The sequence below is a fragment of the Eptatretus burgeri genome, chromosome 18, assembly GCF_056783735.1.
Source record: "Eptatretus burgeri isolate ZD-2024b chromosome 18, Ebu_testis_v1, whole genome shotgun sequence".
NCBI classification, from domain to species: domain Eukaryota; kingdom Metazoa; phylum Chordata; class Myxini; order Myxiniformes; family Myxinidae; genus Eptatretus; species Eptatretus burgeri.
The window spans coordinates 37,641,219-37,665,869 of record NC_140978.1 but is presented as its reverse complement, the minus strand read 5'-3'; the positions used below and the strand labels follow the sequence as shown (position 1 = coordinate 37,665,869).

Genomic DNA, 24,651 nt, shown 5'->3' with positions numbered 1-24,651 from the left:
TTGTTCATTTTTGTTTTCACATTTATGTGGTCGTTCGACCCCGTGAGTGTGTGCAATGTGTATGAGGTTTCACCTACAGTCATTGGTCAATATTAGCCAATCAGCAAGTTGTTTTTACAAGAACACAATCCCGGTCATTCGTTGCTCATCGAGGAAACAGCCCTCAAGGTGACAAAACAAGTAAAATCGTTTCAAAATTCTCCACCTTAAAATTCTTCAAAAAGGGGTGGTGGTGTTATTCCAATCGATCAATGCGTAAAGTTGTGATCGACATGCGGAAAAAGAAATTCCCCATTTTTATTGATGTCCCTGAGTCTGCTACACTTTTCTCATCCCCACTCCCTCCCCACCATCCCCCCGATGATATATATGTTGTTAGCTTGACAAATTTATTTAATCTGGTGTTTCTGCAGCGCAGGCATGATGGGCCAAAATGGCCTCCTCTTGCGTCTAATCTCCGTGTTATTTCTTGTTTGAAAGTCAAAATTAAATGATCGCCAGTGACATCGACTCATCCGCTATAGCACTAGGAATAGCATTGCATGTTGAGGTTCTCAAATCAGTGCATCTCCATCTGTTCTTCCTGGAAGGTAATTGACACAAATGTTATTCATGGTTAGCAAGATGTGACAATAAGCAAGGGAAGATGGATAGAAAGAAGAATGAAGAGTCAAAACCGACCTCTGTGGCTTCTTTGGTGTCGGGGAGGATGCAACCATTCAGCTAGGGTGAAAAAGGAGAGTCCTCAACGTTGTCGCTAAAAAGTCCGACAAACTTGCACACTGGACTGGTGAGGGGGGAGAAGCTATTTCTGCGCTGCAATGGACTTGGTTTGCTGTTTCTGCTTCTCTGCTGGGACGGAGCAATAATAAATATTAGCCATCAACAAAACAGGAAAAGAATAATCGGTTAAAGTGAAGTTTCTTTTGTTGTTACAGTTATCTTAGGCTCAGTAAAAATTTTTTAGTCATGTCAGGCTCATGTAGGATCTTGCATATTACATGCGGGATAAGGAAGGACACTCGGAGACGTGAGTGTACTTTACATGAATTATGGAGGATGTGAGTAGACGATGGACAAATCAACAAAGCAGAGTGAGTAGGTTTTAGCAACTGAAAGCCGATGAGTATGTGAACCACCGTGGGAAGCGACGTGCGGATGATGTGTAGTGTGTCAGCCCTCTGTCTCATTTAGGCTCATGGAAGAGCAAGGTGACAGATCGTAAAAATGTAATGTTCATCAAATATCCTCAATAATTCATTTGAATCATACTTTAATTCAAAGATTCTTACCCCGCACATGCGAAGGGAAAAGTGGGGTTAAGAAATTGGTTCACTTCTGTCTGTCTGTCTGTCTGTCCAGGTGTCTACAAATGTCGGTTTATGATCGAGGAGCACCTTGATTCCAATTGAAGGGTATATTTCGAATACAAGTCGGAACATGAATCAGAAAACGAATCTGTCATTTAGCAGGACAGTACTTTAGCTCTGAACTTGTCTCGATCGCACAGGCGCAGAGAGGAGTGAGATAATTTATTTACTCTGTTTACCTGTCTTGCAATAAAGCAAAATTTAAAACAATTCCAAACAGTAAACTTGCTGTTGAATATCTATCTCTCTATCTCTCTCTTACATCTGTCTGTCTGTTTTTATTGACGTCATAAAGGACACAAACATCAGGCACGAAGAACTAATGTAACGTGTTAAATAAGGCGGTGTAAAAGACACTGTGCCAACAGTATATATATATATATATATATATATATATATATATATATATATATATATTTTGAACATTGAAGAACACAAATCACCTTTTTCCACTTTCAAAACCCTTCTGTTTTGCAGTACTTTGACATGTTAAGTAAGGTGGTGTGTAAGACGCTGCATCAACAGTGCTAAACTTCCGGAATTTTTTTAATATGACCTTTTAAAGTCATTATTTTATTTCAATTGAATTATACACCGGAACACTGCGTGGGGCAAGGTGTTCTATGAACTCTAGTTATATATGCAATTTTGTTTCATTTTCTCTTAGACTAAAAGAGTACAAATTTGAAATGTACAATGAATGCATGGTATGTGTGTCACGGCCTAAACTTTCAAAGCCACAGATTGTTGTACAACCAACCAGGCTCCTCGCTTTGTGGGTGTTCGCCGCGGGCACGTCCAGGTAGATGGATTCCATCCGGCAACCTAAAATGGACAGAGCAAAACCTTAATAACACACGGTTCTGCTTGTCTATAAGAGAGGGTCGACATATCACAAACAAACAATATGGCTGACTTTTAGTCCCTCCCTCTCGCGTATGGACCACAATGCTGCTCCTTAGCATTTTCATCCCAACCTCCATACCCTACTGTCCTCTGCATTATCATTCTCCTTCCCTTCCCTTTCTCGAAATCATTTTTGTCAATTTACACCTCTAGCTCTTATACCTACATAATATGTAGATAACTCTTAATTGCATGATTCCTTACTCTGAGCAGTCTCAATTGCAACATTTGAGCCTTAATAAAAATAAAAACCTGAACGAAATATGATGCGAAGAGATCAAGTACAACAATAACTGTTGTTTTGACAGGCAGTGTCATTCAGGGAAATACCGAACAGCATTACAGAGCTGCAAAATGAGAAAAGACAGGCAGACATGCAAAAAGGCTGAAAACACAGGCAGACAAGCCTCACCATATGCGATGGGTGTGAGTTTCAGTACAGTGTGTAATGGAAACTTCAGATAAGGCATTTCATCTGCAAGAAGACACAAAGGATACCCGATACATCTGCAGTAAGACATGTCTCGGTTTAATTGCAGCCCAGAGATGTTTTCTCTGCTATTCCCCAACTACTCATCCAAAAATGTGACTCAAGGAGCAGCAGGGAACTTGTGCATGGTTCACTGCCACTTTAATAACACCAATTGCCTGTAGGGGTGATTTTCCGTTCACTTCGGTTGTCCGTACCAGCGCTCTTGTCGAGGAAGTAAGCAAGCAGACACCGCAGCACTGCCTGGTGAGCGAGAACCAGCACGTTTTCTTGTCGCTCAAGCTCCAGAATCACTGGCTCAAGTCGCTGGACCAGGTCCTGGTATGACTGTGGGAGTAGGGATTGGGGGGGGGGGCAGTCTCTCAAATACAACTGTGAAACTCCAGTGACTTTTGGGAGGTTTTGATTGTCAATTTACCTCTGTCTAATTTGTTCAATGTGGACTGGGAGCATAGACTAGGCCCTAGCGGTAGGCATACTCGCCTATGAGCCGTCTCGCCTGGGTTCGCATCTCAAGCCAGCTATAAACTGTCACCCTGGTATTTCCCAGGCAAAGTGCGGCATCAATGCGTGCACCAACCGCCGGATACGCGTTGAACTGGGTGTTCTGTCTGCCCGAATTAGTTGGTGGACCCCACGGTGCCCTCGGCAAAGAATAGATGAGCTATCTCCTGCACCATGAACAAATTACAAATTTGTGCCCTAACTACCATTGGGAAAGCAACGGAAAACAACCAGTGTAACACTTGCCACGAGGCTGCTGGGGCAGCACTGTCTGCCTCCATACAGAGTAGCATAATTAGATTTAGAAATTCCCAATACAGGGAATGAATATACAAAAGAATCAAGTTTCATACCTCAACAATCCATAACAATAATTGATTAGTTTGTTGGAGCCAAAGATTATTGTGATCTTTGGCTTCTCTCTGACCGGTCTCAAGCATTGACCGGTCTTTGGCTTCTCGACAAAAGAAGATGATGATGCAAAATGTCCTGGATCTGAGTTGTTCAATTATGATGAATTGGGCTCAGAAAAGCATTGGCTGTCACTGCTGAAAGGCTTATAGCTGCCATGGTCGAAGCATTATGGTTAATGAAATACAGGCATGCAGGTATTATATGGGGGTGAACACAGAATGCTTCATCAAGGCATTTTGCTTTATCAATTCACAATGAGCTGAAAAGTGCAAAATTCTGAAGGTCACATGGGCCCACCGAACCCTGAATACGCACCATCTAGCAACAGGTGCGGTTCAGTCGTGAGGTGTTGGAGCTCTTTGATGTCGATCCGGGTCGGTTTCATGCTCGGCTGGAGACCGTGGATGAAAGACAGATTCACGACCGAGATTCAGAAGCAAACCAGGAGTCGATAAAGCGACGGGATTCAAAACATCTCCAGCAAGTGAGGAATTTTCGACCAAACCATCTCTTGGTTGAAAAGTGTTTTATGGACCTGGTGGAGATTCCTCCCGGTGGATTAATTATATTACTTTATTTGTTGAAAACACGACGCTCAATTGTGTCAATCGATGTTACTTACGTTTTCTGCTCGTTAATAATGATGCTTTTGTAAATGAGAACAAGAAAGTGGTAAAAATTAAATAATCACCATGGCAATAACAAATGAACATCGAGCTTCAGGATTTATGTTTTTCCAAGATGGTTTCCTGCCAATGGGCCTGCGAAAGCACCATGTCGTTCTGATCTGAACCCCAGGTTCTGCTGCCAGGCCTCATTGGGTCCCGTCCAAATTCCACTCCTCGACTTCCTTTTTCCGAACAAATTCCACTTCCTTTATCTGAACGACTTCATATTTTGAGCAAATTCTGCTTCCTCTATCCAAGTGTAAAATACTGAAACGTGCATGGAAGGAGTGAACCTTGTGTTGTTGTGATTATTGGAAATAACACCACGTATGCACATCATTTTACCAATGCCACACACGTGGGCCGAATGTAACATGGAGACCATCTTTGGCATGGCGGCCTCATATTGTCTCGAAGACCTGGTTCTCCCTCCTTCCTGATGTTATTATAAATTGAGACTCCGCCCACACCTTTGAGCGATTGCTGCATGATCACTTATCTTAACAGGGTCACTTCCTTTTGAGTCCCTGACATGGACCACATAATATAGTGTACATTCATTTATTTATTTATTTTCCTTTACACACCTCTCCCCGTGGAAAGCGGTAGAAGTACTTGTCGAGTTCACGCATGTTGTACTCTGAAGGGTACTTCTGCTGAAACTCATCATACGTGAAGTCTTCACAAATGCCCTGTACAAATACACACAGTTGTACTTGTCAATTTAATTAATAATATAATATTCGCCAGAAAAGAAACACAAATGCTACTTTGTAGTTAAAAACAATTTGAAGTGGTTGCTCTGAGTCGGTCACCTTCCCACTAAGAATGCGTGGGTATCACAGCTCAGATAATGTGCATCATCAACGAAAGGAAGTGGAAGTGTGAAATAAATCTGCTTGTAATTTGGAGGAGTGTGTGACTTGTCGGGCCTTGTCATGCAATGGAAGCCTCAGTAGTGATAAATCAATAGAACCGATGGAATTTGAGCGGATGATTCGATTGCCAGCTTGATTTTAAGAAGTTGCACAATTCTCCTTCATTGCATCCTTTACGTAATGTCTTTAATCGCATCTCTGACTTTAAAATCCCAGTTTGCAATGTATGTTCGTGTTCCATCAGTTGTCCCTTTTTTTATTTTTTATTTTTTTTTTACCAACTTCAGTGCCAATTCACCCCACCTCCTAACATCTACCTCCTCCTAACCCCCCACCTGTTATCCCCTCTCCTTACCCCTCCATTCTTGCCCCCTCATCCTACCTCCACTCTTGGCACCTCTTCACCGTCTTCGGTTTCAGTTTCAGCTCCTCCTCTGTTGTCCCAAAGAGTGTGGTGTTCTAACATCTGTGGGCTCCATTATAACCGAACAGATATCTCGCTCTCTCAATCAGTTCACTCACCACCACAAACATGCTCCTTCCTTCCTCTCAGCACACCTCCTCCTCTTCCCAACTCCTCAAATATTGTACCTCCCTTCTCCACCATACCACAACCAAGTCTCAACCTTACCCTCTCCTCACCTCTACCATCACCCTCCTTGGCTGTGCCTGCTCTCGTCACCCCTCCCTCTCAAAGCAACCTTCACACTCTTCCCCTCCAAGCTTCCCTCACCTTTCTCAAAAACTCCCCCTCACCCTTCTCCCTCAACTCTCCCCCTCACTCCCTCTTCCAAAAGTTGCTCCCCCTCACATCCACCAAGCTGCCACCTTCCCCCACCCTCTCTATTCCATCTCATCACTCCACCTCCTCCAATCCTCAACTGCCCTCTGTCCCCTCTCTTATCACTCCCCACTGTACCTCAACCCATCACCGAGCTTTTCTCCTCCTCATCCGGCCCTCTCCCCAAGTTCTTCTGCAATCCCCCACACTCTTTCAACAACTCTCCTTACCTCCCCCCCCTCTTCCTCCTTCACCCTACGCTCCCCCTCCCCTCCCCTACACCCAAAGCCTCCTCTCCTCTCTCTTCCTTAACAATGTGGACCTCAAACATCTGGTGTCTTCGCTCAAACCTGACAGATCTTTCCACACAGCTTGCCACTGCCAAACCACACATAATCTGCCTAACAGCAACTTTCCTCTTTCGAGACGTCTCTGATTCCCTAGTATCTCTCCTTGGTTGTCAGCATGAGGAACCTGGATAACATTCGGATTTCAGCCGCTACTCCACAACCCTCACACCCATCCAGGCACAGCCAAGTGAGCCTTACAGAAAAACTTCTGAAAGAATTAACTTCTCCTTAGAGAGATAGATAACGAAAGAGAAGAATCGAGAGTAAGGCCTAAGTCACATTTGCTCTATGGCGAGGATACGGCGGCCATACCCCCCCTGAATTGACAGAAACGTGCGGCGGCCGCAGTTTCTGCGGTGGCCTCAGGGTGGCCCTACGCCGTATGTCTATCTTTTACAGGCCGTAGGGGTCGCCGTGGAATTATAACGCGGAGTTATAACTTTTTTCATTTCTACGTTCGCCGTAGCAATTCGACAAGCCGAAAAAAAAAAAAACTGGTTAAGAAAATATACAAAAACTCATTACCGTCCGTCTGGCCGCACATTCGCCTTAGGGCCCCCCTGCGGTGCCCCTGCGGTCGCCTTGCGGGCACCTTGCGTCTGCCTTGAAAATTATATGGCCGCCGCAGGAACGCCTTAAGGTCACCGTGCGACATCAAATCAAAGACCGTACGGCACCCCCACGTTTTTGGTCTCCACAATTTCTAAATACGCCGTGCGGTTACCCGAAAAATAAATAAAAATTATGTGACTGCTACATTGTGTGACCGTGGAAATACTGCGGCCGCCCTATAATTGCTAGTGGCCGTAGATTTTGGAGACCCCACGGCCGCAGTGGCAAATGTGACTTAGGCCTAAAAGAGAAGAAAGGGAAGAAAAAGCAAGAATTAGAATTACCGTCTGTCCATCGTCTCCTCTTCGACTTCTCCAGCCAAACCGCTGGGCCGATCCGGCTGAAATTTGGCAGCAAGGTTCCGCTCCTGATTGGTGGTGGTGATTGCAAAGCTCATTCTGGTCACGTGACTTTAAGTAAGTCAAAATGGCAGACTTTGTAAATTCCTTCAAAAATCTTCTTCTCCAGACCCACCAGTCAGAATGCTACCAAATTTGGGTTGCAGCATTAGGCCAGGGTAAGGATGTTAAATTGTGGAGGTCACGACAATCATGTGACCAGAAGTGTGTCAAAATGGCCGACTGTCAATTTTTGGGAAAATCGTGTACATTCCTTCAAAAATCTTCTTCTCCAGACCCAACAGTCAGACTACTACCAAATTTGCGTTACAACATTAGGCCAGGGCCCAGATAAATTACAGGTCCAGGTCAGGTCAGGTATGGGAGCATGTGCCAGAACAGAGCGTCGCTGCGTCCACTTTCCGCCGGTACTCCAGGGGCCTCCGTCTGGCCATCCCCCAGGCAGATGCCAGGCCCATCCCCATCTCCTTGATGATGGTCAACCTGTTGCAACCATGAGGCACGTGGTCGGCCCACTGGCCTCCTCCACTCATGAGACTCCCTCGCTGAGAGAATCTGGTGAGCAGGATCAGCGTCAGGAAAACGAGCCACATGTCCATACAGCCGCAACTGACGCTCACGGACTATGCAGGTAACAAATCTCATCCGAGTCTCTCTCAGCAACCGCTCGTTGGACACAAAATCTGACCAGCGATAGCCAAGGATTCTACGAAGAGACCTGGTACCAAAGGAATTAAGTCTCCGTCTCAGATCCTTGGTCAGAGTCCAAGTCTCGCACCCATAGAGCAAGACTGGAAGTACCAAGGACCTGAAGACTCGGACTTTCGTCCTCCCGCACAGGTACCGGCAGTGCCACACCCCATGATCCAGTGAATCCATGACTCCCCAGGCCCGACCCAGACGTCTATTGACCTCTGACTCGTAGCCAGCAGAGACATGAATATCACTGCCAAGGTAAGTGAATCTCTCCACGACCTCAACATCCTCACCACAAACAGACACAGACAGGACAGCAGCATCCAAGATGTCACCGAAAGCTTGGATCTTAGTTTTGACCCAAGAAACCCGTAATCCCAACGGCTCCGACTCCTCATTCAGCACCTCGAGGGCCCCCAAGAGGATGTCTAAAGTCTCCGCAAAGATGACTGCATCATCTGCAAAATCAAGGTCCGAGATCTTGACATTCCCAAACGATGCACCGCAACTTGATCTCTCTGACATCCTCCCTAAAATCCAGTCCATACAAGTGCTGAAAAGTGCGGGGGCAAGTACACATCCCTGACGAACTCCAGTAACAACTGGAAATAAGTCAGAGATGGTACCACCACACTTCACAGCACTCTCAGTACCAGAGTAGAGTTCAGACATCAGATTGATCAGTTTTGGTGGCACCCCACGAAGACCAAGAATCCTCCAGAGGACATCCCGATTCACTGAATCGAACGCTTTACAGAGATCAACATAGGCTGCAAGCAGCCCCTGCCGAAACTCTCGTCTGCGTTCGGTGAGGACACGAAGTGCAAGGATACGGTCAATCGTTGACCTCTTTGGTGTAAAGCCTGACTGCTCTGGACGCTGGTGCTCAAGCAGATGGTGGCGAACCCTATCAAGAATTATCCGAGCAAAGACCTTGCCCGGCACTGAGAGCAGCGTCACCCCTCGGTCGTTGTTGCAGTCTTGGCGATCACCTTTCCCTTTCCAGAGAGGGACAACAAAGCCCCTCTTCCAGTCAGTTGGGATGATGCCTGTGTTCCAGGCAGAGCACAAAACTACATGCAACGACACGAGTGCAGCATTTCCACCAGCCTTGAGAAGTTCGGCATGGATGCCACAGATCCCTGGAGCTTTGCCCCGTTTCAACTGGTTCACCGCAGCCCGTGTTTCCACAAGCGAAGGTGGCCACAGTTGATTCGAGGGTCAGCAACAGGAATTGTAACACCCTTGAGGTCCAACTCGACAGCTGGGGGATCAGCCTGGTACAACCGCTCAAAGTAACCGGCCCAGCGGGCCTTCACTTCAGACTCCTCTGTCAAAAGCCTACCACTCTCTGCTCGAACTGCAGTGCTCCGAGGGATGGGCTTGGATGAACGTAATGCGCGAATTCCCCTGTAAGCGGGACGAGAATCACCTGTCCACAGGTGATGCTCTACCCCCTCACAGATTCCTCGCACATAGGCCTCCTTGTCCACCCTCAGTGCACGTACAGTTTTACGCCTCAGCTCCCTGAACAGCTCAGCTCTGCCATTCAGCCTGGCCCTGCGACTCTGGTCAATGGTATCCATTGTCCCTTGAGAGACAAACTTCTTCTTTGCCCTGCGGTGAGCTCCAAGGCATCCACCGGCAACATCAAGGACGGTGGTCTTGAAGGCGCTCCACAACTCTTCAGGACCCCCCAAAGCACCCAGACCCCCCAAGTGTCCACTCAGCCTGTTCGCAAACTCCTCAGCTACTCTCTCATCCCTGAGCTTGGCAACATCCAGCCTAGGCTGGGATGGTACCATTCTCCAGGATTTAAGGTGCAGCTTTAGAGTTGCTACAACAAGCCTGTGGTCAGTATTGAGGAACTGAGCACTCCGGTAGACCCTGCAGTTCTGGATCATCCTCCAACGACCGTCAATGAGGACATGGTCAAACTCCTTTGCCACACCGCCAGCGTTGGAATACCAAGTCCAGCGATGAGCTTGTGGGCGCTGAAACCATGAACCAGCCACCCTAAGTCCATGACTTCTTGCAAAGTCAAGGAACTTAGTGCTATTCTGGTTCATAGTTCCTGACCCATGGGGACCAACACACACCTCATAACCATCCCTATCAGTTCCAGTCGATGTATTGAAATCCCCCAAGACTAGAAGTGCATCTCGTCTGGGGCATTGATCAACTACAGACTCGAGCGTGGCGTAGAATGCATCCTTCACGGTGAGATCACTCGCCTCAGTCGGAGCATAAACAGAGACCAGGGAAATGACACCTAAGGAGTGACGAATCCTTAATCTCATAATATGCTCGTTGACCGGTGTTACCTCAATTATCATTGGGGTCAGCTTATTGGACACAGCTACAGCAACTCCTTGGGTATGGTAACCATAAGAGCGACCAGACCAATAGTAGGTGTAACCACCCACCATTATCTTGCCGCAATCCGGTCTCCGAACCTCAGAGAGAGCTGCAATCCCGATGTCCAAACGCTTGAGCTCAGATGATAACAGAGACAGGTGATCATTCTCTCTTAGGGATAGGACATTCCAGGCACCCACCCGAAGGGACCGCCTCAGGTTAACCCAAGGAGACTGCCGTCTGGTGGACGACACCTCAGCACCACTCCGACACTCTCCCGCAATCTGACCCAGGGATGTTACCCCATGGTTTCCCTCCTATCATCAAAGATTGGGGGTCCCGAAGGCTTTGCCCCAATCCCGTCATCCGGTGAGCTGCCCTGCGAAGGGAAGCTGCACAGGAGGTACTCCCACGGAGTGGGTTTTCAGATTTTTTTTGCGTTTTTGCGTTTTGCGGAATGAAGGGTTTTATAGTGGCCGGAGTGCAAATCCTGCCACCAACCTCCTAATAAGAAGTGACCCAACTGCAGGAGGACGTCCGCAGAGACAGTTGGGCACTAGATATGGATGGCCGTTGGCTCACAAGGAGCTCCTCCGCCCTTTAACAGGTTTTGTTTTTAATCCTGCTGGGTGTCCATATCCAAACACCCTCCTCACCAGAAAACCTGGTGGGGGAGACGGTTTAGTCGCCGACAACCCGACCATGGAACAGGTTAGTACAGGTTTACATGAACCTGTAGCAGGTCACAGATCGAACCTGACCTGACTAAAGGTCCAGTGGTCCTATTTTTATTTTAAAGCAGTTTTTAATCCAAAATTTTCATTCCTTTTGTCTTCCAGCCTTACATTTTTTTTTTTTGCCTGGTTGTCACAGCAATTGTAATTGTTCTTACTGTAGTGATACCATCAATTGGGACCAAACTCTGTACAGAGCATTGGTGCTGCCGAAGCAGTCTCGTGGGCTATTGGGCACAATCCTGGAGTCGCCGCCACTCCGACGCAGGAAACTCGAATGGCTCAATCATCCCGGCAAACTGGTGCTCATTTTGCTGACCTCTGAAGGATGACAGGCTGAGTCAACCCCACCTGGTGTTAATTCAGCAGCCAACGGTGCTCAAACTCAGGATCCTAACATCCCAAGCCAGCCACCCTAACCATGAAGCCAATACCAGACTTATTAAACCTCTTACAGACTCTCTTCTGCCCTTGTCTCGGACTCATCTGTAATTGTTATCTTATCACGATTACTTCACCTTATCACGATTACTTCACTTACCTCGGACTATTAAAATATCCCGCGTGATATTTTTTCTGAAGTTTATTTTCTTTAGCAACTAACCTTGATTTTACCAATTCTAAAGCTTGACATGATGTCCTGTTTGAAGCTATTTGACCCTTTATATGAAAAGCTATGCCACGCCTCCCACGATAAGCAACATTAAACTCAAACTGAAGCGGAGTCTCTGGGTCTATCATTCTGACATCACAGACAGGTCGGTGGTCTCCGTCTTCTTCCGCTTCCTTTTTGGTCTTGCATCGTTTGCTCTTTCCATGCTTTTCCTCCCCCCTCCCCTCCAACCCGAGGTTTATGTAAAGCACACGTGGTCCACCAACAACCGTTTCTGGTGAAATGACCTAAATCCAGGAGCACTGCTCACCTCCACTCATTTGTTTCTCTTTCCTCTCACCTTTGGAACCAACTTCCTCAGTCTCGTCAATCTCTTCCTTCCCTGCAGGGCTTCAAGACAGCTGATCACCACCATCTCAGGTCACCCCCATCCACAACCATGATACTTCTACCCATCAATCCCTCCTCCCTCTCCCAAGCCAATCTCCTTCCAAGTTTTCAGTTTGTCCTTCAACTTCTGTGATTGAGAGTTTGTGGCTGTATCCATCTCGTTCACCCCCTGTATCCTCCCCTTGCCCTCATTCTCCCCCATGCCCATTATCGTACTGTTGGTGTGTACTCCCTCCCCCTCTCCTTCTGCTGTTCCGTCCTGATCCGTTCTGTATTCTAGCTCTTCCACGAGCCTCCACTCTCGATACAAAAAACTTCTCTTTTGGAAGGTAGGCCTATTTCTTCATGTACTTACTGCGATCCTTTCTTTTAACTTTGGCCTATGGCCATGGTAATGTTTAAAGACCGCTGGTCCTGAGAGTCAATGCATGCTCTTCATTTTGTTTATGGTGCTGGGATTTTGCAGCTTCTTGGTTTGAATTGTTCTGACATGTTGCCTGTACTGGGTGCTAGAAATAGGTAGCCCTGTTGCAACCGGAAAACTCTTATCCAAAAGCCACTACATTAATTGCGTTCACACAGCTGAGAGGGTATGTCTTGCATACTCACGGCATCCAGCTCATTGAGGACTTTCCATTGCAGGTATTCACAGTTGAGCATCTCCGCTGTGCGTACCGCACGGCGCATCTGGCTACTCCACACCTGCAAATGCGGTTTCCCCAGCCGTTCGACGAACTCACTTAATCTCGAGGCAAACTGCAAGACACAGCGAATGTTCACTTTATCAACTCTTTCTTAATTAGTCTAATTATTGACAACAATTATTTATACGAGCTCAAGAGATTTAAATGCTTTTTTTTTTTGCTTTAAATCGCTTGCAGTATGTCTGGGCGATCTCTTAAAATCACCGCAGCCCCTGTGGGGATGGTTAGCCTGTCATGGTGCTTGGTATGGCTCTTCAGGTTTTCCATCCAGCTACGATGAACGACTGTAGCTATACGTGCGAGTCACAAAGTTGTCAAGTGCTTTGAGTGGAGCTCAAAGGTGGTGGGGTTCCCAGTATGACATTACTCTTGTCGAGCTTGATGGGATTGCTCATGTCTTCATAACTATAAAACCAAGCCTTCTTACATTCAGAAAAAATAAACTATCTCAATGATATTGGTGGTAAGCACTATAATCTCACTGCTATTCCCACCAACCTTCTCTCCATTGGATGTAAGATCAGAATCTCCTCCCAGGCGACCATCCCTCTCTCCCTCACTTTCCCCATTCCGGCAGAGCAGCACGCAATGAGGCTGCACATGAACATGCATCAAGTAGTACACCACTCTGCTCTGCAAGTGCTCCTGCACACAGTTCACCAAGAACTGTCGCCCCACATCAATCACCTTCATAAAAGGAAGGTCCCTTCAGGTAGACAAGGAATGGGAGAAGGCTTGTGGAAGAGCATGGAGCAAAGAATAATAAAATGCAGGGTGTTCCAAAAAGACCTGGACAACTTTGGTTGTTAATATATTTAGTACCACAAATGACACAATGATCCCCTTTATTTTATACGATGCAGTAACTCGTAAAGTTTTCTTTATTTTCAGCTCTGGTGGTTTAATGTAAAATAAAATGGTGACTCCACAGGAGAAAGCTCAGACAAGATCTGACATGCACGTTCAGCGTGATTTCCGAACAACGTATGGAAGGAATCTGCCATCGTGGACTAGTGTCAGAGTGGTACAAGAGGTTTGAGGAGTCTCGAAGTTGTCAGAAACAGAAAAGTACCGGTCGACCAAGTACAAGTGCAGCAGACATTGAACGAGTGCGTGAATCATTTCAACAAAGTCACAGAAAATCAATTTGACGCGCATCCAGAGAACTGGGACTACCAAGCACAACTGCACACAGGATTTTGTGTAAAAGGCTGAAGCTTCATTCCTATAAGGTTCAGATTCTGCAGGAACTCAAACCAAATAACGGACCTAAACACAAGGTGTTTGACTTGGAAATGCTCAGTCGCATCGAGGATGATGAAGATTACCTGGAAAAGGTCATGTTCACGGACGAAGCTTGCTTTCATGCATCAGAGAAGGTCAACCGGCACAATGTGAGGATCTGGAGCTCTGAAAACCCCCCACGTGGTCGTTGAACACTTACGCGATAGTACAAAGGTCAATGCGTGGTGTGGCCTTCTCCATGACCGCTTGGTGGGTCCGTTTTTTGTGGAGGATGCAGTGACCTCAACAATTTACATGAACATGTTGGAAGGATTCGCCTTCCCACAGATTGAAGACCTATAACCCGATATCATTTTATAACAAGATGGCGCTACCCTCATTTTGGCCCTAATCATTTGAGCCGCCGTCCTGAATGAAAAATTTTCAGGTCGATGGATTGGCCGAGACGGAACAACCGCTTGGCCCCCACGAACACCAGACATAGCCCCCCTTGATTTTTTTTTGTTTTTTTTTCCTTTGAGGTTTTGTCAAAGATGTTGTTTACAACATCGAGGTGGCAAACCTGCAGGATCTTTGTTGTCGGATCACTGCGTACTGGTGGGCACAAACATGGCAAGAACTTGTGGACCGCCTTGATGTCCAGCGCACGACAAACGGACCTCGCTCACATTGAAGTGCATTGATGGCGCGCACAAAACTTTATGAATTCATGCGTCACATAAACCAAAGGGTATCACTGCATCACTTGTGGTTCGAAATATATAAACAACCAAAGTTGTCCGGGTCTTTTCGGAACATCCTGTACATCTGTACATCCTGTACAAACCTGCAAAAGTAACCTTTTGTTCTGTAAATGTTGACATTGAAATAGCAGCCCTTGGTAACTGTGTTCAGCTTTCCTTCCTTTCATTAACACGACTCTTCACAACATTGGATACAAGCTTTTCAGTACAATCGGCTTCGTGTTTACATCATGCGAGTTATTCTCCGATCAGATCAGGCTCTCATGGGATTTCCACTTTGGGTGGAGTTCGCCCGTCCCCCGCGGAGCGGGAGATGGGGCTTCGCAATCACGTGTGTGTTGCTGTTGTTGTGTGCTATCTCCACATGTGGGAGGGTTTCAGGAGATGGAACGGACACCTACCAGGTGTTAAAGTATCCACCTGTGTGTGTGTGTGTGTGTGTGTGTATATGTGATAGAATTGTGAGGAACAGACATGAAAAAAATGAGATGTGTGTGAATGTCCATCTGTTTAGACCAGAATTTTTTTTTTTAAATTAAATTTTCAACAAATCTCAATGATGAGACTGTAGAGGAAATAATTAAAATTGGGAGAAAATGTGAAAGGGAAAAGTCATAGTGACGATAAATAGCCCTTATTAGCCCCGCCACAACGTGCCACACACGAGACACCCCGTTTTGGGTTTTTTAAAATCACTTCTGTTTATTTATTTATTTACTATTGGAGCTTTAGTGCGTGTATCCAGGCCGTAGCATGTTTACCAATTGAGATGTTGTCATCGAACCTTCAACAAACCCTTATTATGAGAATATGGAGAAAGTAATTAATAAAATGTACAATTTTTTTTTTTTTTAACTGTGGTTTTCATCAAATTTAGTTTGAGTACATCGTGGACGCGGATGAGCTTTGCATTTTGAGATGCTTTCTCGTTTCAAATTGTCCTCATGAGGTAGGTAGGTATAAAGGTGGTCAACCCAGAGAATTTAGTGATTGTTCTGGCTTTAACCATCTGGGAAGTTTTTACAAGGTCAGATCAATAGATTTAAAGCCATTGTGTGAAAGTTGAAACGAGTGTCATTGGAATTTTCATTGGAATTCCGAACTGTCCATCTTAAGGAGTCACTTTGAACTTCATGTATTTAACAGGGTTTCCCATTGTTTGTTAAAATCCGTTATGTTGTGCATTCACGTGTATCCATCCATGCACGTTTACTTGTCCAGTATCTCTGAGAGTGGCTCGTAGCTGCGCTGGTAGCAGGCAATGCGGCGGTGAAAGTCGAGCAGCGCCTCCTCTTGGCTGCATGTGCAGTAATCAGGGTTGTTCAGTTTAACTTCCTATTGGAAGAAAAGGAAGAGTACTTGGGATCACATGTTGGTATTGGGTAATGACTACCTTGGTCAAGACTATGCTTCGGTGTTTCAATCATTGAGTATGCAGATATGCTGGAATTCCCCCTCCCTTGTTTGTTCTGTACAAGTGCCTTCCCTTCTCTCACAACTCCCCTAATCCAAACAAACACAAACACAAACACACACACACGTTCCTAATATGAAAAATGGCTTATTGCAAGCTCTCAGGAAACTTACCATGATGTTCGCTTCAATTACTTTAGGGTCGTTGCAGACGGACTCGACAAAGAAGTACTGATGATAAAGAATACAAAAACAACAAAAAAAAATTACAAATAATAATCATGAGAGCAATTATTAGGCAGACTCTCATAACTTCACGTATTTTCTCCGTACATCGCTGACTCTTTCACAGTGAGATGACAATTTGCTCAGGATACAAGCCCAAATGGTCTACTTTTGATCGTGTACCCTGTGGTCGTTAAGTGAGAGCAACATTAAATCTGAAAGCCAGTATCTGCTTACAGAGGCCTCGAGTTATACTGAACCTGTTGTGGATTCATTGTATCTAAGATTGGCAGTTTATTTTTGAAAATAGAATGTGCTACAAGACACGGTGAGCAGGTTTTCGTCACCATGTCGTAGATTTCATGTTCTTGGCAAGGGTCCTATCTTTGTCCCTCTCCCACCCCCATTCAGGTCCCGTCTCCACATGCCTTTCACAACTGGCCTTTCTACTTTTGTCTCCTCACCTCAATGGCCTTTTTTTTTTTTTGCCTCTCTCCTGTTGGACGTGAACACCTCATTACCTTTCACCACCGAAGGTAAATGGAGGTTGTTTTCACCCCTGTTTGTTTGTGAGCAGGCTATCTCAAAAAGTTATGAATGGATTTGGACAAAACTTGGTGGACATGTTGGATAGGTGACGAGGATGAAATGGTTAGATTTTGGTGAAGATCTGGATGCAGATCCGGCCTATCAGTGCGAACAAAACGTAAACTGTTCAGCCTGGCGGAGGTGTGCGCTCCACTGAGTACCGTTCTAGTAACCTCAATGCGTTCCCTCCAAGCACTTAAAACCTCATTTGGGCAATTTTAGCATAAAAAGTATCCAAAAGAAGACTGCTACATGTGGTGAAAGACTTGTTTAAAATTCTCATTCATTTTTGCGCAAGGGTAGTCGATTGCCGTGAAAGCATTTCTGTCGCGATTCAGAAATGCCATATCTATTCATTTCCACAAATTATTCAGTTGGCTCGTGTCTTTTTCAACCAAACACCTGGCTAAGATACATAAGGCACAAACGCACGACCGGACAGACCAGTCCACTGAAAGTACACTTTTAGATGAGAGTTCATGATACCAGCCTGTGATGAGCTCTGTACGTTACCTTGTATTCATTCTCTACACAAAACGCGAGGATGAGATCCCTGCGGTCTCTTGTCGTATTCGTCGCATCAAACACCTGTACGGGCAACCACACAAACCGCAATGCGTTCGCACAACCACCAAAAAACACACCAAAACCGGTTTTTGGTTTTGGTCAAAAACACCAAAACCGATAATCGCATAACCTAAACAATCGTCAACTTTTTGCAAAACCATTCGTGTATTTTGTGAAACACCAAACACTAATGTCTACATTTAGCAGAACATTCATGTGAGACTGTTATTTTCTCATCGAATCCGGATGTTTGCAAATGAAAGCAATTAATTCCAATTGAGTTCATTTACAGTGGCCTGCAAAAGTATTCACCCCCCTCTCCCCCCTCCAAGGTTTTCACATTTTGATGCCATCTGAGCTTCTTTCATGATGCTTTCAAATCAAACTTCATATATGGAGTCTACGCAAGCTACTCCGAAGTAATAAAGCTAAAAAAAAAAAAAAAATGCAGATAAAATGTGAATAAGTTTGATTAACAAAGAAATTCAGGTGATTTTCAGTTACTTAAGTATTCAAACCCTTTGACTAATTAACTCTACATCACTTCAGGATCAAATGATTTGCTTGAAAGGTTACAAAGAAAGTGTAATAGGTTTCACCTGCATGCATTCAGTGGCTTAACTTAAAAATCTATCTTCCTCACTTATCGAAGGAGTTTTAAGGTGCAGCTCATTTGGTCAACCAACAGGACAAACATCTTCTTCTTGCATACGGCAGCTTGGCTCTGGGGTAGTGAACATTTTGTTGGAGGGTGACTATGCCGCTGATGTAGTGCCCCTATACCAGTACTCTGGTACTCATTTCACCGACATCGGAAGGATGACAGGCCGAGTCAACCTCGTGGTCCCCCTAAACTCGTCGTGCGTTCTGCGCGTTCATTAACGCCGGCCACTCCGACAACAGCATCTTAATGATACTGGAGGCACGTGGAGAAAAGTTTTGTGGTGAGACGAAACAAAAATTGCACCTTTTTAGTCTAAATTTAAAGTGTTATGTCTGGCACAAGCCTAAAACTGTACATCAACCAGTCAACACCACCGTACTGTCAAGCAGGGTGGTGGCAGCATCATACTATGGGGCTGCTTTTCACCAGCAGACACTGGCAAGCTTGTCAAGATGTAAGGGACAATGGATGGTGAAAGTACAGGACAATTATTGAAGAAAACATGCTTGAATCAGCCATGAATCTGAAATGGGGTAGGAGATTCACATTTCAGCAGGACAATGATCCAAAGCACAAATCTAAAGCCACACTGAAGTGGCTGATTAAAAAAATAAAATAAATGTTCTTGAGTGGCCGAGTCAAAGTCCTCACTTGAACCCAATTGAACACTTATGGCGAGACTTGAAGATGGCACTCCATCGACGATCCCCATCAAACTTGTCAGAACGAGAGAAATTTTCACTTGAATAATGGGAAATGATTTCTCCATCTCACTGTACAAAGCTGGTACAGAACGACCCAAAAATACCCATAGCAGTCATTGCTGTGAAAGGTGTTTCCACCAAGTACTGACCCCTCAGGGGCTAAATACTTGTACAACCAGTGAAGTTTGATTTGTTCATGTTTTTTTTTTTTACAAGTATTCCTGACATGTAACCTCCTTCAACGATAACAGTGTTTAGTTTGATCTCTTCAGGTGTTCATAAAAAAGTTCATTTGGAAAAGTTGTTTCGACATAATAATTCATCTAAATGTGGCATTATTGGTCGGGCGTGAATACTTTTGCAGGCCATACTTCACATGTGCAAATGCAAATTGCTCAATTTTTCAGTCATGAATATAAGGGGCCACAGATGAACTCTCAGTTTTGGGAGATAAATGGAGCAGGTATGGACGAGAGGACGAACAAGCTCGAGCTCAGAGGAAGAGGATGAACACACATTCTCTCAAATGAGATACGAGCAACCATCGAGTTGATGTCCCAGAAAAGCGTGGAGGAAATATAACCATGTGTGGTGACTCAATAAATTTTGTTTGCTGTCATTTCTAGAAAAGGCGGTCTCCCATAGGCCCATATAACACAGCACGCCTGCTGAGAGAGACAGAGACAGAGAGAGACAGAGAGTCAGAGAGTCAGAGAGAGACAGAGACAGACAGAGACAGACAGAGACAGACAGAGACAGACAGAGACAGACAGAGAGAGACAGAGAGAGACAGAGAGAGAAAAGGATCAGCGCTGATAAACTTTGTCATTGTATGGGACAATGTCTGGTTCCACCACTCTGCTTGTCCTCGGGTGGTTTGAAGCTCCTGCACGCTTCTCAATGGTGTTCACCCCACCCTACTCTCCCTTTCTGAACCCCATGGAGGAGTTGTTTTTTTTTCACCTAGCGCTGGAAAGTGTTATGACCATAATGCTCATAAGCAGGCCATGGAGGAGGCATGTCAAGAGTGGCTCCGCCATGCAAGGCACTTTTTCCAACATGTATTTCCAGAGAAAATATTCTCTGTGATGTTGATGAGAACATGTGGCCTGGCATTAATCAGTGGCTGGACATTGAATATCTGTAAATTCCCTTTTTTGTTCAAAAAGTTTGTTTTCATTGTAACTATAGCAAACTATGATTTGATGTACAACTTTTCAGTGATGTCTGGCCCATCTGGGACATATATACATATACATATATATATACATATATATATATATATATATATATACATTATCCCTGTGTCGTAAGAGGCGACCAGGGTTGCGTCAGGAAGGGCATCCGGCATAAAACGTGCCAAATCACTATGCGGATCATACGGATGATCCGCTGTGGCGACCCCGAACGGGAGCATCCAAAAGAAGAAGAAGAAATATATATATATATATATATATATATATATATATATATATACATATACATATACATATACATATACATATACATATACATATACATATATACTTACAGGTAACACGTACGGTCACATGACACAATGCCCAAGAATGTAAGAAAAGTAAACGGGCAGAAATGGTATGAAGTAAAATCAAGGAAAGGTCCAAACATTTTGATGTTTATATTTTTAATTTATTTATTGCACCTTTGTGAAATGGTTGGTATATATAATGTGAGATTCTCATTTGATGACAAATGCATTGTTTTGATGGGAATATTTGAATTTTGAGATGTGTATTTTGAGATATGCCTGGTGTTGGCTTGATAGGGTGGTGGTGGGTTTGGGATTCGAGGATCCTAAGTTCAAATCCCACTTGGCTGTTGAATTTATATCAGGTGGGGTTGACTGTGCCCATCATCTTTCCGAGGTCGGCAAAATGAGTGCCAGGTTGCTGGTATCCTATGTCTGAGTGGCGACCCGTCCAGGATTGTGTCAAACAGCCCAGGAGACTGCTGCTTAAGCAGCACGAACACTCTGCACAGAGTCTGGTCCCAATGGATGGATGAATGGATTTTGAGATTTGACAGCATTATTGTATTTTGCAAAGGGTTTTTGAAATTTTGTAAACATAACACCATTCTGATTCATGCGTTAACTGTTTTAGTAACATAGGATATTGTTTCAGGAAATGTGTCTGTGATCATGAAAAACTAAGATAAATTATAAACATGATTAGTAAGATAAAACATGTCCTTATCACATACACACACACATGTGTGTGTATATATATATATATATATATATATATATATATATATATATATATATATATATATATATATATATATATATATATATATATATATATATATATTTATTGATGCGAATTCGCGCCCGCCGGCGTGCGAACGGCCACGTAACTCGAATCGCGGCACGTCGCCCACCGGACGGACAATTCTGTCGTGACCCTCTCGGACGTACGCCGGGAGCTAGTCACGGGTGGGCCTTTCGGCCTCACCACGATCGTGCCAATCGGCCCCCCCGCGTGGGATAGGGTTGTTCGCCAAACTCGACCTACCTCAGTACCCACGCGGAGGGTAGACCGGGCGATCGCACCTCGCCGCAGGTCGACTCCGGACACGGGCCACTTAAGCGACCCGTTCCGTACTATCGGGATAACCGAGCGGTGTTATCGTCGGCCTCGACGGTTCCGATTAATTATCGGGCGTATTAAGCCCACTACCAAGCCTTTACGTGAAGCAAGATGGAGATTCAATTTAAGAAAAGACGAAGCGAAACGGGCAAACAGTTCAACATAATGCACATTTATTCCGCAGCACACGGAGAGCACACATATACAATTACAACAATTATGCACCAAAAGCAGATGTAACAAAAGAAACACAACAATGCAGATCTACTACCGACTTACGCGTGCACACGGCAACACTTACACAGTTTTACTTTACAGACGGCGCCGACAACACATTTACTCCAAAGCAAAAGAAAAGGGCCACCCTCAAAGACAAGGGGGCAGACGGGGCCTGTGGGCCGCGAGACCGGGTGGATCCTACCCGTGTCTTTTTGATGAACCGCAAATGTGGCGGCGCCCCGACTCCGCGCTCCTTCGCGGGTTTCGTTGGCACTGCTTGGAGTGGGGTGGGAACGGGGCCCCCTTTTCGCACGATCTCAGCGCGGGGGGAAATAAAGGGGGAATTGTTGATGCTCTGGGGAAAGAGGATAGCTGGCTTGCTTGGGTCCCGCGACGAGCGACCCCACTGCGAGCTCGTCGCCGACCGCAGTCTTCCTTGCCTCGGACCCGAGCCACTCGGCCTCCTCCGCAATTCTCAACCAACTGCAGCAAACCACCTCGACCGCGCTCCAGGCTTCCTCTCTCTGCAGCTCCCCGACAGACTGCGAACCCCGACAGACTTCTCCTCTCCAGACCCGACTCTTTCAATTTCTCTCCCGGCACTCACTCAATTCGCCCCACGCTCGGCGCTTTATAGTCCGGCAGGAGAACCCATATGCAAATTTCTGGATCAGAACGAGCTCGGGGGTGGAGCCACGCTCGCCCATTGGACGGAGAAAAAGGGGCGTGAGTCTCCCCTGATCCTTGAATTTGCATATATCGATTCTTCACCGACGCGCCTGGAGGCGGGGCCAAACCGCCCCGCGCTTGCTGATTGGACGGATCAGAAGTGGGCATGTATAATTCCTGATCCGAATTCTCCTCGGAAAGGCCGCACTTTGCACCCGCGGCTCGGCGCGCATCCCGCACGAGGCCAGGACAGCCTGACGCTCGGTGCCCACAAGCGGTGCGGGAATGGCCGCAGAAGGAGAGGTGAAGGTGGTGGAGGGTTTAAAGTGGTGGTCCATGGCCATGGCGACGTTTGGAATGGCGGTGATGCGATGTTTGCGGTAGCGAGTTGTGAAGGTAAAGGTCGTGGCTGTTGGCGTTGTTGTTGTTGTGAAGCGGCGTTGCGGTTGGTGGTTGTTGTGTGATGGCGGTTGAGACGTGGTTGGTTCAAAATAAAGATAGAACAGAAAAACGACTATCTCAAAGGGTCGCAGCCCGAATGAATCACATTTATTCCCTCTAAACAACGGGTTTGGGCTAACTACACATGTACTTACAGAAATATCTCACCTACGGGACCTGAATGGTGGTTTGCGAATTTCCTCAACCGTAACAATATATATATATATATATATATATATATATATATATATATATATATATATATATATATATATATATATATATCACACGCATACATATACACTCGTGTGGTATGCTTACACATTGTAAGCAATAACGAAGTGTGCTTCCCCATTGTCTGGAGTTGCTCACCTGCATTTGATTTCATTTTTTTTTTTTTTGCATTTATTTATATTTTCATTTACAGATGCTTTCTGATGGTTCTGTGATTTTTGCTGGTTCATCGGCTTCAATTTCCATTGGCACGCAAAATTATCATGCTTCCCCATTGTCTCGGGTCGCTCACCTGCATTTGATTTTTCATTTATTTATATTTTCATATAGGCTTGCAGCATGGTATTGTGTACACTGTGGTCCTAAATGAGGAGAAAGCTTAGAAATTGAACCCAGTTTTAATAAGATAAACAATCTTAATGTTATATAATGTCCAAGTGTCTGTGCTTTCAGAAAATGTATACTTTGCTATGGGTCCTATGGATATAGTTGCTTACAAAGCATGTTTTTTATACAAACACAGGCTATCAAAAATGTTAGGAAGTACGTAACAAATTGCATTTACCAAGCTGCTACAAAATTACTGGTAGCTATAAGCTTGATTTTATAACCATAGAATAAGTTTACCAAGATAGCCCTATGATATAAAAATCAATACCAAAGGCCAGTTTGTGTTCAGTATACAGAACATCAAAGGTCGTTAGGAAGTACGTAACGTTTTTAAGAAATCTGCACTTTTAATCTTCAGATGTTAATTTGGTCAGAGCTTTGACCCTGTCAGAGCAATAGAAAGAGGAAGAATTAAGCTCTGCCCAAATAGATCCTGAATCCCCATGATGTTGGCTAACAAATGATACGCAAAACTTAATCATACAATGACTTTCATTTTTTGGTCTCCCGTGTCCTAAATGTGTACACAATGCCTTGCTACAAGCCTATATAAATGTTGTACGACAATTCTGTGATTTTTTCCTGGTGTATCGGCTTCGATATCCGTCGGCACACAAAATTACCGTCCTTCCCCAATGTCTCGGGTCACTCACCTGCATTTTTTTTTTTCATTTATGGATGTTGTCCAACAATTCTGTGACAATTGGGAATTCTCCTCTCGAAAACCCAACCTCTCTCACCCACCCTTATTACTTTATTTAAGGGACTGTTAAGGACTGACAGTTGTGTTGTTGTTCGTCTTTCGGCTGCTCCCGTTAGGGGTCGCCACAGCAGATCATCCGTTATGATCCGTATACTGATTTGGCATAGGTTTTAAGCCGGATGCCCTTCCTGACGCAACCCTGGTCGCCTCTTACGACACAGGGCTAAGGATTGGGTTTCGCCACGATTCTGGGCTACCCTACACTCTCATAGCGCGGCCCAGTGCAGAGCTCCTGTCCTCAAGCGATCCTCCAACCCAAGCCTCCGAGTAGCCGGATTACAGGCACACGCCACTACGCCCGGTACCTGTTAAGGACTGACTGTGTGGTTTTGAATTTAAAACGGCTT

General features: G+C 45.2%; 1 protein-coding gene across 7 annotated transcripts in view; it reads right to left on the bottom strand.

The window, feature by feature from the left end:
- Positions 1-261: 261 nt before the first annotated feature.
- The window catches only part of LOC147008907 (6-phosphofructo-2-kinase/fructose-2,6-bisphosphatase 3-like), a 40,203-nt gene continuing 15,813 nt past the window's right edge, over positions 262-24,651 (bottom strand). For 4 of the 7 annotated variants that reach the window (XM_085863886.1, XM_085863880.1, XM_085863887.1 and 1 more), the window contains 11 exons: positions 17,555-17,629; positions 16,403-16,459; positions 16,029-16,150; positions 13,326-13,533; positions 12,733-12,879; positions 4,940-5,044; positions 2,964-3,093; positions 2,689-2,751; positions 2,131-2,195; positions 682-852; positions 262-583 (listed from right to left, as the gene is read on the bottom strand). In XM_085863886.1, coding sequence (XP_085720012.1) covers positions 724-852; positions 2,131-2,195; positions 2,689-2,751; positions 2,964-3,093; positions 4,940-5,044; positions 12,733-12,879; positions 13,326-13,533; positions 16,029-16,150; positions 16,403-16,459; positions 17,555-17,629 — 1,101 coding nt within the window. In that variant the 3' untranslated portion in view covers positions 262-583; positions 682-723. The remainder of the gene's footprint in view (positions 584-681; positions 853-2,130; positions 2,196-2,688; positions 2,752-2,963; positions 3,094-4,939; positions 5,045-12,732; positions 12,880-13,325; positions 13,534-16,028; positions 16,151-16,402; positions 16,460-17,554; positions 17,630-24,651) is intronic. The other 3 variants (XM_085863881.1, XM_085863883.1, XM_085863882.1) reach the window with 3 other exon arrangements.